At 39.3% G+C, this 15906-nt stretch overlaps 2 protein-coding genes across 2 annotated transcripts; one reads left to right on the top strand and one right to left on the bottom strand.

Annotated features, from left to right (window-relative positions):
* Positions 1 to 10850: 10850 nt before the first annotated feature.
* On the top strand, positions 10851 to 12143 carry LOC132642376 (protein yippee-like At4g27745). The gene is made up of 2 exons (XM_060359605.1): positions 10851 to 11119; positions 11826 to 12143. Exons 1-2 carry the CDS (start codon positions 11024 to 11026, stop codon positions 12051 to 12053), a joined length of 324 nt encoding a protein of 107 aa, XP_060215588.1. The 5' UTR covers positions 10851 to 11023; the 3' UTR covers positions 12054 to 12143.
* Positions 12144 to 13583: 1440 nt separating this feature from the next.
* LOC132640703 (ATP synthase delta chain, chloroplastic) lies at positions 13584 to 14631 on the bottom strand. The gene has a single exon (XM_060357423.1). It carries the CDS (start codon positions 14516 to 14518, stop codon positions 13781 to 13783), a length of 738 nt encoding a protein of 245 aa, XP_060213406.1. The 5' UTR covers positions 14519 to 14631; the 3' UTR covers positions 13584 to 13780.
* Between the last annotated feature and the right edge of the window lie 1275 nt (positions 14632 to 15906).

Consider the following 15906-nt stretch of genomic DNA (forward strand, 5'->3'; position numbering starts at 1 on the left):
GGCCTGTAAAAGCCTTTATTTTGTTTTTGCTTTTGACTTGTGTGAAAAGTCCAAATGTAAAGACTTAGTTTTATATATGAAATGCGTATTTCCCTTTTGGCTGCTGTTTTCTTCATTCTTTTATCCGAATGCACGTTATGACATTTGCCTTAACCGTTTATCCCGTAAGGAATAATCAAGGGTTCGAAGCCACCTCTTTTGTCCGAATTGCGCCTATCTTAACTGATTATGTATTGGCTTTTCCTTCGTTCGGTACGTTTTTGACCGAGGGATTTATCGAGTGATTTTCCCGCGGGGCTTATTTATGCTTCGTGAATTCAGACGTCTCCGAATCACGTTGGGCATTTTGGGTCGAAGTTTCTAAATTGTTTGAACCTTTTCCGACCGTTTACTTATAATGGATTAGGTTCGGATACCTGAATCCCTGCCTTTTGTCAAATTTTGAGACGGCAGTCCCCATTCGAGGGGGTTAAAAGATTTTGGCTCGGTTCAACGTGACCTTGTTGTCTTTGCCGAATTTCGACGATAGTCCCCGGTATAGGGTATTTAATAAAAAGACATGTCCAAGACGTATTTTTTATAACACTTCTTTATATTGCAAGTGTTTGCACGTACATAATATAAGGATTTCATCTGTTTCCTTCTATTTTTGCCGTAGCAAATACTAAGTGGACACGATTCGTTTTTGATCGTTTGGTCCTTACATCGAAACCTAACACAGAAGATCCGGGTTTACACAAAAATAAGAAACGTAAAATTTCGAGGACCTTTCCGGGGTAGCACTTAACAGTGTTTCTTCATCTGCTTTGGTGAGTTGAACTCATTCTACCTTTCGGGGATAGGCCTCGATGTGGGTATGATAGTCCCCTAATGTTTTTCCGAGCTGCATGATCGGGTAAGCACTATTAAGTCCCCACTCGAGGGGTAGACCCTCCGTTTCCGGGTACTTTGCCTTGTTTTCATAAAGTAACACGTTGTACTTGTTGCCTCATTAAAAACCTTGTCGGAAAACCCACTTCGGGACAAAACCGTACTAAGGAAAAGAGTGCAACACGTGTTTTCAGACCTAACTTCATTCGATCCTACTTCTGCAAAAAAAGGATAGGTTAAAAAAGGATGATCACTAGGGTAGGCATCCATACCTTAGCAATGGTATCTATTCAAATGAGCCACATTCCAGTTATTGCGCAACCGTTGTCCGTCCATGGATTCCAGTTGGTACGATCCTTTGCCCGTTACTCCGGTTATCTTGTACAGCCCTTCTCAGTTCGGACCCAACTTCCCGTCATTGGGATCCTTGGTGTTCAAAGTAACTTTCCGAAGTACCAAGTCCCCAACTCGGAAATGCCGAAGATTGGCCCTCCGGTTGTAGTACCTCTCCATTCTTTGTTTTTGAGCTACTAAACGGACCAGCGCATTTTTGCGTAGTTCGTCTGCCAGGTCGAGTTTTACGGCCATAGCCTCCTTGTTTGACCCGCTGGTGACGTATTTGAACCGGAGGCTCAGTTCACCAACTTCTATGGGAATCATAGCTTCGATCCCGTAGACCAACGAGAAAGGTGTTTCTCCCGCGCTTGATTTTGACGTAGTTTTGTAAGCCCATAATACCTCCGGCAGCACTTCCATCTATTTATGTTTCGATGTTTCAAGTCTTTTCCTTAGATTTTGAATTAGGCCAAAGTCATAGATGGACCCCTGAACTTGTCCTGATTTTCCATTTAGACCCCCCAACTGAAACGTTGACCATCTGAACCCCCGAACATAAGATAAATTGTGCCATTTGAACCCCTCGTGCCAGCTGGGCACACGCGTGAAGCTCACTTGCTATGACATGAAAAATTAGACCAATAAAAATAAGCCATGTCATGTTACCTGTTATTAAAAAAAATAAGCCATGTCAACAAAAAAAATTAATTTTAACAAAAATTCTATTTTAAAATCTATTTAATAATTAAAAAATATTGAAGAACCCAACCCATCCTCTACGATAGCCCACTTCACCGCCGCCACTGCCGCCGCTGCCCCCTCCGCCGCCGCCGCCACTGCCGCCGCTTCAAAAATTTAAATAATTAAAAAAATGGTGCCGTTTTTCCTCGGAGATTTATTTAAATAGATTTTGAAGTGGAGAAGCGGCGGTGGCGGCAGTGGCGGCGGTGAAGTGGGCTATCGGAGAGGATGGGTTGGGGTTTTCAATTTTTTAAAATTATTTAAATAGATTTTTAAAATAGATTTTTTGTTAAAATTACTTTTTAATGATTAAAAATTAAAAAAAAAAAAAAAAAGAAAGCGGCGGCAGTGGCAGCGGTGGCGGCGGTGAAGTGGGCTATCGGAGAGGATGGGTTGGGTTTTTCAATATGTTTTTAATTATTTAAATAGATTTTTAAATAGAGTTTTTGTTAAAATTAATTTTTAATGATTAAAAATTAAAAAAAAAAAAAAGAGGCGGCGGAGGAGGCAGCGGCGGCAGTGGCGGCGGTGAAGTGGGCTATCGGAGAGGATGGGTTGGGTTTTTCATTTTTTTTAATTATTTAAATAGATTTTTTGTTAAAATTAATTTTTAATGATTAAACATTTTTAAAAAAAAAATTTGGTCGCTCACGCTCTATTTAAAGCAGTGAGCTTCACGCGTGTGCCCAGCTGGCACGAGGGGTTCAAATGGCAAAGTTTATCTTATGTTCGGGGGTTCAGATGGTCAACGTTTCAGTTGGGGGTCTAAATGGAAAATCAGGACAAGTTCAGCGGTCCATTTATGACTTTGGCCATTTTGAATTATTATTTTGTTCGTGGATTCCGCTTGTTCGTTTGCACTCGGGTGATACGGAGTCAATACAATCTTCTTGATCTTCAACCCTTCAAAGAAATTATTGACCTTGCTGCCAACGAACTGAGGGCCGTTATCACAAGTTATTTCGGCCGGTATGCCAAAACGACAGATAATATGGTCCCATATTAAGTGAATAACCTCCTTTTCACTAATCTTTTCGAAGGCCTGCGCTTCAAGCAATTTTGAGAAATAGTCAGTCATAAACAGAATGAAACGAGCCTTACCTAGTGCCCATGGCAAAGGACTGACAATGTCCATTCCCCAATTCATGAACGACCAAAGTCATAACACCGGGTGCAGCAACTCCTCAGGTTGATGAATCAACGGGGCATGCCTTTGGCAACCGTCACATTTTCGGACAAAATTCTTTGCCTTATCCTCCATCCGGTTCCAGTAATAACCGGCTCTATAATTTTTTGAACCAAAGCTTCCGCACTGGAGTGATTACCGCAGGTACCCTCGTGGACTTCTATCATCACATAATCTGTTTCTCCGGGACCCAAACACTTGGCTAGAGGTCCGAAGAAACACCGTTGATACAATTGACCATCTATTAAACAGAACCGTGCTGCTTTGATCCAGAGTGATCGTGATTCTTTTGGGTCGCTCAGTAGCTTCCCATCTTGTAAGTAGTCGATGTATCTGTTGTGCCAATCCCACGTTAGACCCATTGTGTTTATCTCGGCCTACCTGTTTTCTACCACGAAATTCATCAATTGCACTACGGTACCGGGGTTGATTTCCTCCGCTTTGACTGAAGAGCCCAAATTGGCCAATGCATCAGCTTCGTTATTCTGCTCCCTGGGTAAATGTTGCATGGTCCCTTCTTTAAATCGGTGTAGTATCACCTGAGTTTTCTCCAAGTATCTTTGCATACGCTCATCCTTGACCTCGAAGACGCCATTTACCTGGTTAACGACCAAGAGAGAGTCGCATTTTGCTTCGACTATTTCGGCTCCCAGACTCCGAGCCAATTCCAAACCTGCAATCATAGCCTCATACACGGCTTCATTGTTAGTCAATTTAATAATTCTAATCGACTGTCTAATGGCATCACCGGCGGGGGTCTTAAGAACAATGCCCAACTCGGAACCTTTTAGGTTCGAAGCCCCGTCTGTGTGTAGAGACCAGATACCCGAAGCCTTTCCCGAGATTAGCAAAAGTTTTTTCTCGACCTCGGGAATCATGGCGGGGGTAAAGTCTGCCACAAAATCGGCTAAGATTTGAGATTTGATAGCCGTTCTAGGCTTATACTCGATATCATATCCGCTAATCTCTACGCCCTATTTGGTCAACCTAGCTAATAACTCCGGTTTATGCATGACATTTTTTAGTGGGTAAGTAGTTACTACACATATCGGATGGTATTGAAAATAAGGTTTTAGCTTTCTTGACGCACTTACCAATGCCAAGGCCAACTTTTCGAGATGTGGATAACGAGTCTCCGCATCCCTTAAAGTCCTACTCACATAATATATTGGGAATTGCGTACCTGCTTCTTCTCGAACCAAAACACCACTTACCGCTACCCCGGACACGGCAAGGTATAGAAACAACTGTTTGTCTGCCTTCGGTGTGTGCAGCAGAGGCGGGCTCGATAAGTACCTTTTTAATTCCTGCAAAGCCTTTTGACATTCCGGTGTCCAGATGAAGTCATTCTTCTTTCCCAGTAGTGAGAAGAAACGGTGACTTTTATCCGAAGACCTCGAAATGAAACGGCTCATTGCTGCTATCCTTCCGGTGAGCCTCTGCACGGCCTTGACGTTGTTCACCACCTCAATATCCTCGATGGCTTTGATCTTATCTTGGTTAATTTCAATCCCCCGGTTCGACACCATGAAGCCCAAAAATTTGCCTGATCGGACACCGAAGGCACACTTCTCCGAGTTAAGCTTCATGTTGTATTTGCGAAGTACATCAAAGGTATCCTGTAAATGTTTTAAATGGTCCTCTGTTTCCAGGGACTTGACTAGCATGTCATCAATATAAACTTCCATTATTTTTCCTATCTGTTTTTCGAACATTCCATTAACTAGGCGTTGGTAAGTTGCTCCGGCATTTTTTACTCGAATGGCATGACATTTTAACAGTAAGTCCTGTATCGGGTAATAAAAAAGGTTTTCTCTTGATCCTCCGAGTGCATACAGATTTGGTTGTACCCAGAGTAAGCATCGAGAAAACCTAACATCTCGTGCCCGGCTGTTGAGTCGATCATTCGATCGATATGAGGCATCGGGAACGAATCCTTCGGGCATGCTTTGTTCAGATCTTTATAATCAACACACATTCTAAACTCATTACCTTTCTTTGACACCACAACTACATTAGCTTTCCAGTCCGGGTACTTTACCTCCCGAATAGAGCTTATTTTTAAAAGTTTTGTTACCTCATCTTTTACAAAGGTATGTTTTGGCTCAACCATTGGCCTCATTTTCTGCTTCACCAGGGGAAATCTCCTATCGAGACTGAGCTTATAAGTTGTGACTTGCAGTGGCACACCTATCATGTCTATATGGGACCATGCAAAAAAATCGGCATTAGCTTGAAGAAATTTAATTAACTTGTTCCTGAGCTCCGAGGTTGACCCCGTGCCCAGGTATACCTTTCTATCCGGTAAATGTACGAACAAGATGACTTGTTCTAGCTCCTCCACGGCAGATTTGGTTGCATCCGAGTAATTCGGTAATACAAACGATCTAGGCACGCCGAAATCGTCCTGTTCACCAGCTGGGTCCGATCCCTTCTGCTCCGCTTTCGAACCCATGTTCTTTAATTGATATTTGGTGTCCTTGCCTTCGATTGATTCATCATCTCTTTGATCCGGATTTTTTGGAAAAAGGGGTGCTTCCTCGACCGCAAACATTTCCCTTGCTGCGCCCTGTTCGCCTCGAATAGTTTTGATCCCCTCCGGAATCGGGAACTTCAGCAACTGGTGTAGTGTTGATGGTATCACTCTCATGCTATGAATCCACGGTCTGCCGAGCAAAACATTATACTTCATATCTCCCTCGATGACGTAGAATACCGTCCGTTGTATGGTTCCGTCAATGTTGACCGGCAAAGAAATTTCACCCTTCGTGGTTTCACTTACCGTATTGAACCCGCTGAGCACTCGGGCTACCGGTACAATCTGGTCGAGTAGCCTCAGCTGTTCTACCACTCTTCACCGGATGATGTTGGCCGAACTACCTGGATCAATCAAAATACATTTAACTTGTGATTTGAAAATTAAGATAGAAATTACCAATGCATCATTGTGCGGTTGAATGATGCCTTCTGCATCCTCGTTACTGAAAGAGATAGAACCTTCGGGTACATAGTCCCGGGTGCGCTTCTCTCGCACAATTGAGACCTTTGTTCTTTTCATCAGTGTTCCTCGTGGAGCATCCGTTCCCCCAATTATCATATTGATCACATGTTGAGGTTTCACCGGCTCGGCTCATTTGTGACTCTCCCTTTCTTTGTAGTGATTTTTGGCTCGTTCACTGAGGAATTCTCGAAGATGGCCATTCTTCAATAAACGAGCCACCTCCTCCCTTAATTGACGATAGTCTTCAGTTCTGTGCCTATGGTCTCATGATATTCACACCCTACGCTTGGGTCCCGTTGACCCGGGTCTGACCTCAGTGGCCTTGGCCATCTAGCCTCCGTGATACGACCGATAGCTGAGACGAGGTCCGAAGTGTTGATGTTGAAGTTGTACTCCGATATCCTCGGTACGTCTTTGTTGCTAGCCGAACTTCTGGCATCACTTCTAAATGATAGGCCTCGACTGTTTGACCGGTATTCAGCCCGTTTATCGCCCCTACCCGAGAAGTGACTGGGGCCAACCCTCGATTTGTCCGAAATGAAAGTATGGCCGGTACCTTTCCCTCGATGGTCGCATTTCCGGCTCGTAATTTTTCCTCGACCTCTCAGAGCTTTTGCTTATATTTATGGGTCTCGGGGGAAGTTCGAGTTGGTCATCCTCTACCCGAATCTTTGATTCGTATCTGTTATGAACATCTGTCCAGGTTACATCTTCATATTCCAACAAGTTTTCTTTCAGTTTGAATGAAGCAGTCGAGCTCCGAGAATTAAGCCTTTTGGTGAAAGCTTGTGCAGCCCATTCTTCCGGAACCGGAGGGAGCTCCATCCGTTCCCTTTGGAAGCGGTTCACAAATTCTCGTAACAACTCATTGTCCCTTTGGGCTATTCGGAAGATGTCCGCCTTCCGGGCTTGCACCTTTTTAGCTCCAGCATAGGCTTTGATGAACACATCTGCGAGCATTTCGAAGGAAGTGATAGAATGCTCGGGCAGATGGTCATACCAAGTCAACGCTCCTTTCGATAGTGTTTCCCCAAATTTTTTCAACAACACGGACTCAATTTCATCCTCTTCGACATCATTGCCTTTTATGACACAGGTGTACGAAGTCACGTGCTCCTGCGGGTCCGTTGTACCATCGTATTTCGGTATATCCGGCATCTTAAACCTCTTCGGGATTAACTTCGGAGCCGCACTAGGAGGGAAAGGCCTTTGAATGTACCTCTTCGAATCCATCCCTTTCAGAATCGCAAAGCTCCCGGGATCTGATCCACCCGAGAGTTATACGTTTCCACCCTCTTCTCTGTTGAATCTACCCATTTTGCTAAGGCTTCGAGCATCTTCAGAACTTCGGTAGACGATTCGACTCCGGATCCGTTACTCTCGACTATTCGTGTTTCATCCCTCCTTGGTTCAGTGACACCTTTTGCCTTACCGGAGCTGTCTTATCGTTTTTGCTCTGCAGCTGAGCTATCGCAATCCCCTGTTCCTGCAACATTTCAAATATTAAACGTAAGTTAATCTCATCCGGAGTATCCGGTGTTTTCCGGCCTTGAGCCTGGGACAAAGTAATTGAGTTATGAGTATTCAAGGGATCGGTGGCCGGAAAGGCGGCATTGTCCTGATTAACGGTATTCTGCCGGTTGAGGCCTTCTCTTGAATCAACAGAGTTTGAGTCGACTGGATCTGTAAGTAGGTTTCGTAACCCACTGTTGTTCTCGTTGTCAGCCACAATTTCGTTGTTGTTGACATGACCGGACTGTCCGCTGCTTTCCATTTTGTCCTTTTTTGCGGAAATTAGCAGATTCCTCAATCAATGGATAAAAGAAGGAAGAAGCAAAGATTAAAAAACCACTATTATCCTAGGCCCCAGGGTGGGCGCCAAACTGTTTACCTCGAATTTCGGTTACAATTAAATTTGTAAGTGAGGTATAGGATATGTGGATGAATTTTAATCTATTTGGTTAGTATGAAATTTCTATGGATTTGTTTGTTGCAATGTATATATACGTCTGTTATTGCTATGAGGACATGTATTGTGATTGGTGATTTATGCTAAATATATATGTTAGATAATATATTATATTGAATGAATAAGTAAAGCTAAGGAAGAACACCACAAATCCGGACCAATATCTGAGAGAGAGAGGGAGAGAGCTTCAATATATTTGACTATTACAAATGTTGAGATCTGAAAAAAGCTAACCCTAAAAAGGGAGAGAATGTCCTCTATTTATAGGTATGCCTTATGGGCCTTTAATGCAACACAAAAGCCCTTATGAATAAAGAACGAAAAAGGGCCAAAATTACCCCTGAACTTTGGGAAATAGTTCATTCATACCCTTCGTTATACTTTAGAATCAATTATACCCTTACCGTTATACTATGGGGTCAATTATACCCTTATGTCTAACAGCTGCCACATGGCATCATCCTAGCCCTTCAAAATTATTTTCCCCTTAAATAATTTTTTACCCACTAAAATAACCCAACCCGACCCGATTTTTTTTTCCAACCAAGGGGTAATGGGTTGGGTCCGTATCACTTTGGCTGGAAAAAAAAATTCGGGTCAGGTTGGGTTATTTTAGTGGGTATAAAATTATTTGAGGGGAAAATAATTTTGAAGGGCTGGGATGATGCCACGTGGCAGCTGTTAGACATAAGGGTATAATTGACCCCATAGTATAACGGTAAGGGTATAATTGGCCCAAAAGTATAACGAAGGGTATGGATGAACTATTTTCCAAAGTTCAGGGGTAATTTTGGCCCTTTTCCGAATAAAGAAACCCTAAAAAAGATAAGGTAGAGCCGTACGATCTGACACCCGTACGGTCGTCGGTACAAAATGGCAGAACGGTTTCCTGACGCATGGCATCATCGCAACCGGTTAACCGGACCAACGGACACGTTGATCTTGGATCGGCGTATCCGGGCCAACGGACACGATCTCCTTGTCTCGGGTCAATTGCATCAGGTACGATACCCTGGTGTGAAGAAAAGATCGAACATGGTCGTGCCCATTTGGACTTACCCTCAGCTCCGGATTCACCGATCATACATTGACCCGGTTTTTACCGTATACAGAGATGACTTTTTAAAATAAAATAATTGAGAAAAAGCCAAAAAAGGGAGACTAAAGATAAATAGGATCCTTGGCCATAGAGAGGTATTACATCACCTTGTCTATGCCTAGTTTTATGTTATACATATATAGATATAGATTATAAGATGCAAGCACAAAACTCCTTTTAGTATCACCCTTGTCGAAAACCTCAGTGCAACAACAGCAAATTGATCCACCAGAGGCATCATATCCATCAAAACCTCAGTGCACACTCACTCCCTGGAAAAGTATTGCTCTTCCATTTCTCGTTTCCGATTAAAATAAAATCTCCTTAAAAGAAATAGAAAATTTTATGTGTGTATTAAAAGAATGATAAAGAACGGAAGAAAAAAAAGCGTAAAACTCAACTATAACTCAACTATCTAAGTTAGCTTCGCTGCGCTACAGGCTAACAAACCAAAAAAGGAAGCTTACTTTGGAATGGCTTATAGCAGGATATGTATATTTTGTATATATATATATATTTGCTACTTGACTTACGTTACACTGAGGAAGTAATCAAACATTTGAGTTCCTTTTCTTTCCCAAGAAACCATTGTGTTCCTTATTTTTCTCTCATAACTGTTCAATTTCTTCAATAAGGTGTCATTATTAGCATGAATGTTGTATTGGGTAGAAAATCGGCCCGGGGTCGCATGCGAGACCGGGTGCTCGGGGTGATTCGAGGAATCCTCACAACTGTAACCCACTCCCACCAACTCCAGTCACATCCGTTGTTTTAGATGAGAGAGCCACTGACTATGCTAACGTTGGGGATAACCTCACGTCACATCATCTGTATGTTAGGGTGGAAAAGTCTTGTTTTGGTTTTTCATATAGATAGCTGATCATGTAAGCTAAGACATCTTCACTTCCTCTCTTGTAAACTATCTCTTATTTTTCTCTAAAGAACAATATACATCCGGGCATATCATTTACCTTGGAATATCTATTTCTCTTACATTATCTTGTTATTAAGCTCGGTTCTTTCAATATAGCTATTATAATCACAAACATTGACCTCAAAAGGAGAGTTTCCAAGATTTGATACGACTTATTTATCTTTAAACCCTTAAAATACAAATCTCTAACTGATTATCCATTTTCACCGGAAAACAAATGTATCAACCATTATTATTCATACACAGGATAATTTATTGATTAAGCAACTGTTGAGGTTTTTTTTATCATAACAATAGAGAACATAAATGTGCAATTATGTAGAGAAGTAATGAGGTGATTTTTGGACTTTTTAAATTATCACATAAATTCAAATAAATGTGATAAAAAGCCCAAAAAATTAGGTAAAAGATAAATAGAAATAGTGGTCATAGAGAGGTGTCACATCACTTTGTTTATGCCTAACTTTATATTATATATAGATTTTAAGTTATATACGCACTAGCTAGTTATTACTACCACTTCTCAAGTTATAATAATTATTAATGATCATAAGATTATCTCTAAAACAAGGGGGCAATTAAATAGTGAATCCCATCCTTGATCCTTATCAACACCTAATTATTTATTTAATGATGATTGATTGCAGTTTACTACTAGTAGTTAATTTGTAAATCTTCAATCAAGCGATTTTCTTATTAATTCCTTCCCTTTCATCTTAATTGCAGCCTAATTGTTGATGCCAGCAACTTGAAGAAAGCTTTTGCTTCAAAGCAAACAAGAAGTTAATCTTTCTACAAACTAATTCATTTAATACTAGTCAAACTAATTTACTTGCTTCCAACTTCAAGATCCTCTAATTTTGAGAGACCATTCAATTTTCAAACATATGGAAGAAAGATTATTCGGTCCACGGATATATAGTTGCTGTAAATGCCGAAATCACATTGCTCTTCATGATGATATCGTCTCCAAAAATTTCCAGGTTATGATTTTTCTTTCAATTAATCTCAAGCTTTTCATTTTTGCTTTTCTAGGAGAACTTGAAATTATTACGGTCAGGGGCACGAGAGCAGAATTTAAATTTGATAAATCAACCTTTAAGGTTCTTAGACTAATTATAGTTCTGAAATTATGAGTTTCAGATACGAATTCAGGATTTGAAATACATGGTGGATTTCAGAATTCTACCACAACTCATTTGATTTACTAAGTTTGAAAATCTATATTTTGTACTTATTTAGTGATTGTCTTAATTGTTGAGCCGAAGTCACTAGGTTCATAATTTAACTGACTCTTTTCCACTTACATATTTCTATGTTTTGTGTCAAGAATATTGAGTTCACTTGAACATATCGAACCTGTGTTATCAGTGCTGAAGGCAGGACTTTCACCAAGATTGTTTATAATCTACTCTACATACATGAAAATAATATTGTAACCTTGTATATACAATATAATTTTTTGGCAAGAGGGCTCGACTAAACCCCTTCCGCTCCTCTTGTTCCATCTCAGCATGTTGTATTCATGGGCGGAGCCAGAGGGGCGGAAGGGGTTCATCCAAACCCCTTTCAAGGAAAAGTCACACTGTATACATAAGATTAAAATAACTTTCTTTCTCTAATGATAAATCCCCTTAGCCACCAATTATATCTGCTTTTGTATATGACACATAATCTTGTAAAAGGCAGGCAAGCCCTGGGAGAGCTTATTTATTTACGCATGCCATGAATGTAGTGATAGGGCTAAAGGAGGATCGGCACCTAATGACTGGTTTGCATACTGTGGCTGATGTTAAGTGCTCTGATTGTGGGGAAGTTTTGGGATGGAAATATGAAAGAGCATATGATGAAAGCCAACAGTATAAAGAAGGAAAGTTTGTTCTCGAAAAATTTAAGATTGTCAAGGAGAATTGGTAGCCTCGATGGGAGAGATTTATGAACATATCTCAAGTGTATATAATTAACTTGGATAGTATTTTTACCAGATGTGTTGTGAATATCAGGAAATTATTTGTTTAATAAATAAACTTTAATGGCTTTAGTTTCTATATTGATGTTATTATTTCACCAAACTTCAACGTAGCGCACATTTTTTTCTTACTCTTTCACTTTCATTTCTAAATTTGGCTCGCTCCCGGCTAAACAGTTTGAACCTTTCGCCTGCTTATAAGTAAATTTGAACCAACCAGACAACCAAGGGCGAATTTAGGGGGGTGGAAGGATGTTCACCCGAACATCTTCGGTAAAAAAATTACATTGTATATATAAGGTAGATTTTCTGTATTTTTGTACACATATAAGTTTTGAACACCCTAAAAATATCCAAAAGATTATCTCAAGCGGTCCAGGGCATTCAAAATGCTCTCTAGCATCCAAGGTTCGATCTCCACGGACAACAATGTTTTTTTGTATGTTTAGCCAGCGTCCAAGGTTCGATCCCAGAGACAACATTAATTTTTATATTTAGCTTTTGTTATTTTTTTCCAATCTCTTGAGTGAAAATCCTGAATTCGCCACTGCAGACAACTGACAGATAAGCTAGGCATCTAAAGAACATACGATCCGAGTTACCACCAAGCATAAAAGTCAACAACAACAACAACATACCCAATGTGATTTCACAGGTGGGGTTGGGGAAGGGTAGGATGTGCGCAGACCTTACCCCTACTTTTGTGAGGTAGAGAGGCTGTTTCCGGTAGACCTTCAGCTTAAAAGAAAAGTATCTGATGTAGGAGCCAAGCATAAAAGTCATATCGTAAAAAAAGAAATAGGGAATTTGGCACAACGAGACATCTCAAACATTGATAAGGGAAGAATCAAGCTTTCATTAGGATGATATTCCTTTCTTCAAAATGACAAGCCTAACTAGTTTTCTGAAAATACACTCAGCATCTATCTATCTAAGTCATAGTTTCTTGGAAAGAAGGTCTGAGCAAATACATTCGGCATGTATGAGATTCAATACTATATTACTAAAAAGAAACAGAGAGAAATTGAATTAAGAGAAATAAAATAGACAAGTATTTTCTCTATTATATGTAGGTGTGCAGCAAGCGGGATCTTTAAAGAAATAAAAGCTAAGGAGGCCACACATATAACTCCTCTCATTGTGAGTAGAGTGAGTCTATTGAGTCTACGAGCCTAATAGTGAAATCTTATGAGCTAGCTCAACTGGTTAGAGCAAAGGACTGAAACCTTTCCTTTCTTATTCTTTCTGTGCCAGGAATAATCCAATTGAATTTTCACACTTTTAGACTTTGACCTAAGATCTCAGACTTTGACACTTTACTCTTAGTTGGCAAATATTGTGGCAACGAGGAATTCGTAATGGTCATTTTTAATAAAGAGAAATTCGTCTGTATCCAAATACTTAAGACTAATCGCAGTCTTCGAAACACACACACACACATATATGTAAAATTCAGTACATTTATATAAGGGAGACTGTTTTTGTATAACTAGCGTGACGAATAAATTCAATACATCTACTTTTTCATCAATTCAAATATAACACACTTTAGCAGAGTCAATAGTCGATAAAGATTATACACAACATATTCGTCACACATACATGTAAAAAACAAAAAATTAACATATATATAAAGAGCAGAATTCACCGATTCTAAATCTTGAATTCGCATTAATCACATAGCAAAGGATCTTGACCTCTTCTTATCATGAACCAAATTACTTACCTTAACCTTAACTTTTTCAGCCCCACTAAACTCTTGTACCTTCTTAGCTATTCCAAAGATTTCATTTTTCTCCATTTTTACTTCAGATGAAACTAAAACCACTTGTGTCCCACAAAGTTGATCATAAATCCTCTCAAATTCCATCAACACTTCATCCACAATCCCCACTTTATTCTTCTCCACTAAAAGCTTCACCACACTAACCAAATATTTATTAAATTTCCCTTTAGATAATATCTCTTCAAGAACATACCCTTTTTCTTTATTTTCCACAAAAGGGTCTGTCATAATAGCACTTAGATGTTCATTTCTTAACCATCTTGATAATCTGCTTACATCTTTTTCAAGATTTTCAAGTGAGTTGTTACACTTAGCTATATCTATAAGTGCTGTAGCATAACCACTTGAAGCTCTAGTATGAGTTGTTTGATGATGCCTTAAAGAAGGTTGTTTGAGAGGTGGATTTTTAGATAGAGATGGGAAAGTATTAGTAGGGAAATTACAAGTTTTTTTGTTGTAAAGAGAGTTGGTTTTGTTTGATGTTAATGAAGTTGGTTTTGGGAAATTAAAGTGGGACGATGAGGAAGATGGTGGTACGTATGGATTCTTGAAATTGTAGAAATCAGCAGACTTTCTATGGATTCTTGGAACTTTTAGTGAAGAAACTGAGGTTGAAAGTGTATCCATGAGAATTAATTTTGGTAAGGAATTAACTTTTGAGAAAAAGGGATGAAGAAAGGTGAAGAAGAGATGCTCATAGAAATTGATAAATATGGTCTCTGATGTTTGAAGGTAGATTCAAAATAGTCCCTTTAAGTATGCACCAAAGGGTTTTGGGAATTTAAGCTTGCAAAAAGTTAACACTTTTAGTGTCAGTTAAATATTTACTTCCTCCATCTCAATTTATGTGTTACTACTTTTCGCTTTTTTTAGAGTCAATTTGATTAAATTAGATTAACTCAACATTTTAACATATAAATTTATATATTTGAAAACTATATGAAAAGCTCTATACGTTGCAATTTTTCTCATATCAATTTGGGAAAAAATACATTTTAGAATGTTAGTTAAAATTCATGCAATTTGAATATCGGGAAGTGAAAAATGCCATATAAATTAGGACAGAGAGAGTAACAATTTTTGTTCGGAAACAATGAAAAAAAAAAAAGATTCAACCATAAACACCAACAAATTCTCATTAAAAGACTATACTAGACACTAAGAATATATTTATAAAAATAGTAGATATTACACCTTAAAAAGTTGCACCTGATTTTAGAAATAAATCAAAGATAGTAGAAGCTAAAAAAATTGTACCTCTAAATGTGAGTTTCCGCTAATTTCAGTTTTTTTTTCATAGTTCATGTCAAATCTAATAGATGAATTAGGTAAATATTTGACGGAAATTAAAAATGTTATTTTTTGACAAACTTAAAAGATCAAAATTGTTAAGTACATACTTAAGGGACTATTTTGAATCTACCCTCAAACATAAGGGACTAACTTTGTTAGTTTCTCATCTGAAATTTGTGGTGGAAAATTGGTGACGACAAACCAAGGATAATTTCTCAGCCACCAGTTGACCTACTGTCAAAGCTTCTTTTGGGCCTTGTAATTCCAGGCCCAGGGAATTGTACTTGAACTTGCCCCATAATAACTTTTTTGGCCCATTGATTTACTGAAGCTTGTTGGTTGTGGCCTACCCTGAAACTGCCAAATGCCAAATCTATGGTGTGGAGATTGTACATAGAGTGCAAAATATCACTGGATTACTTAGAAATAATTTTCTTTCTGTGTATTTGGGATGACCAACTCCAATCATTTGAGCTTGCTTACATTGCTAGTTTCAACCCGAATAATGGGTAAAATCTTACTCACACCGGATGTTATATCAAGCCATAGATACATGACATATGTTTGTATATAACATTTTAGTACTTAACCATGGTTAAATAACATATATATTCGCCTTATTAAATCACTTAATTACAATAAGCTTACACGATTTGATGTAAAAACTAAGTGCGAGTAGATATTTACCCCGAATAAAGGAGGGTTGTGGTGAGCTGGCAACC

This window comes from Lycium barbarum, chromosome 5 (genome assembly GCF_019175385.1).
Source record: "Lycium barbarum isolate Lr01 chromosome 5, ASM1917538v2, whole genome shotgun sequence".
Classification (NCBI taxonomy): Eukaryota; Viridiplantae; Streptophyta; class Magnoliopsida; order Solanales; family Solanaceae; genus Lycium; species Lycium barbarum.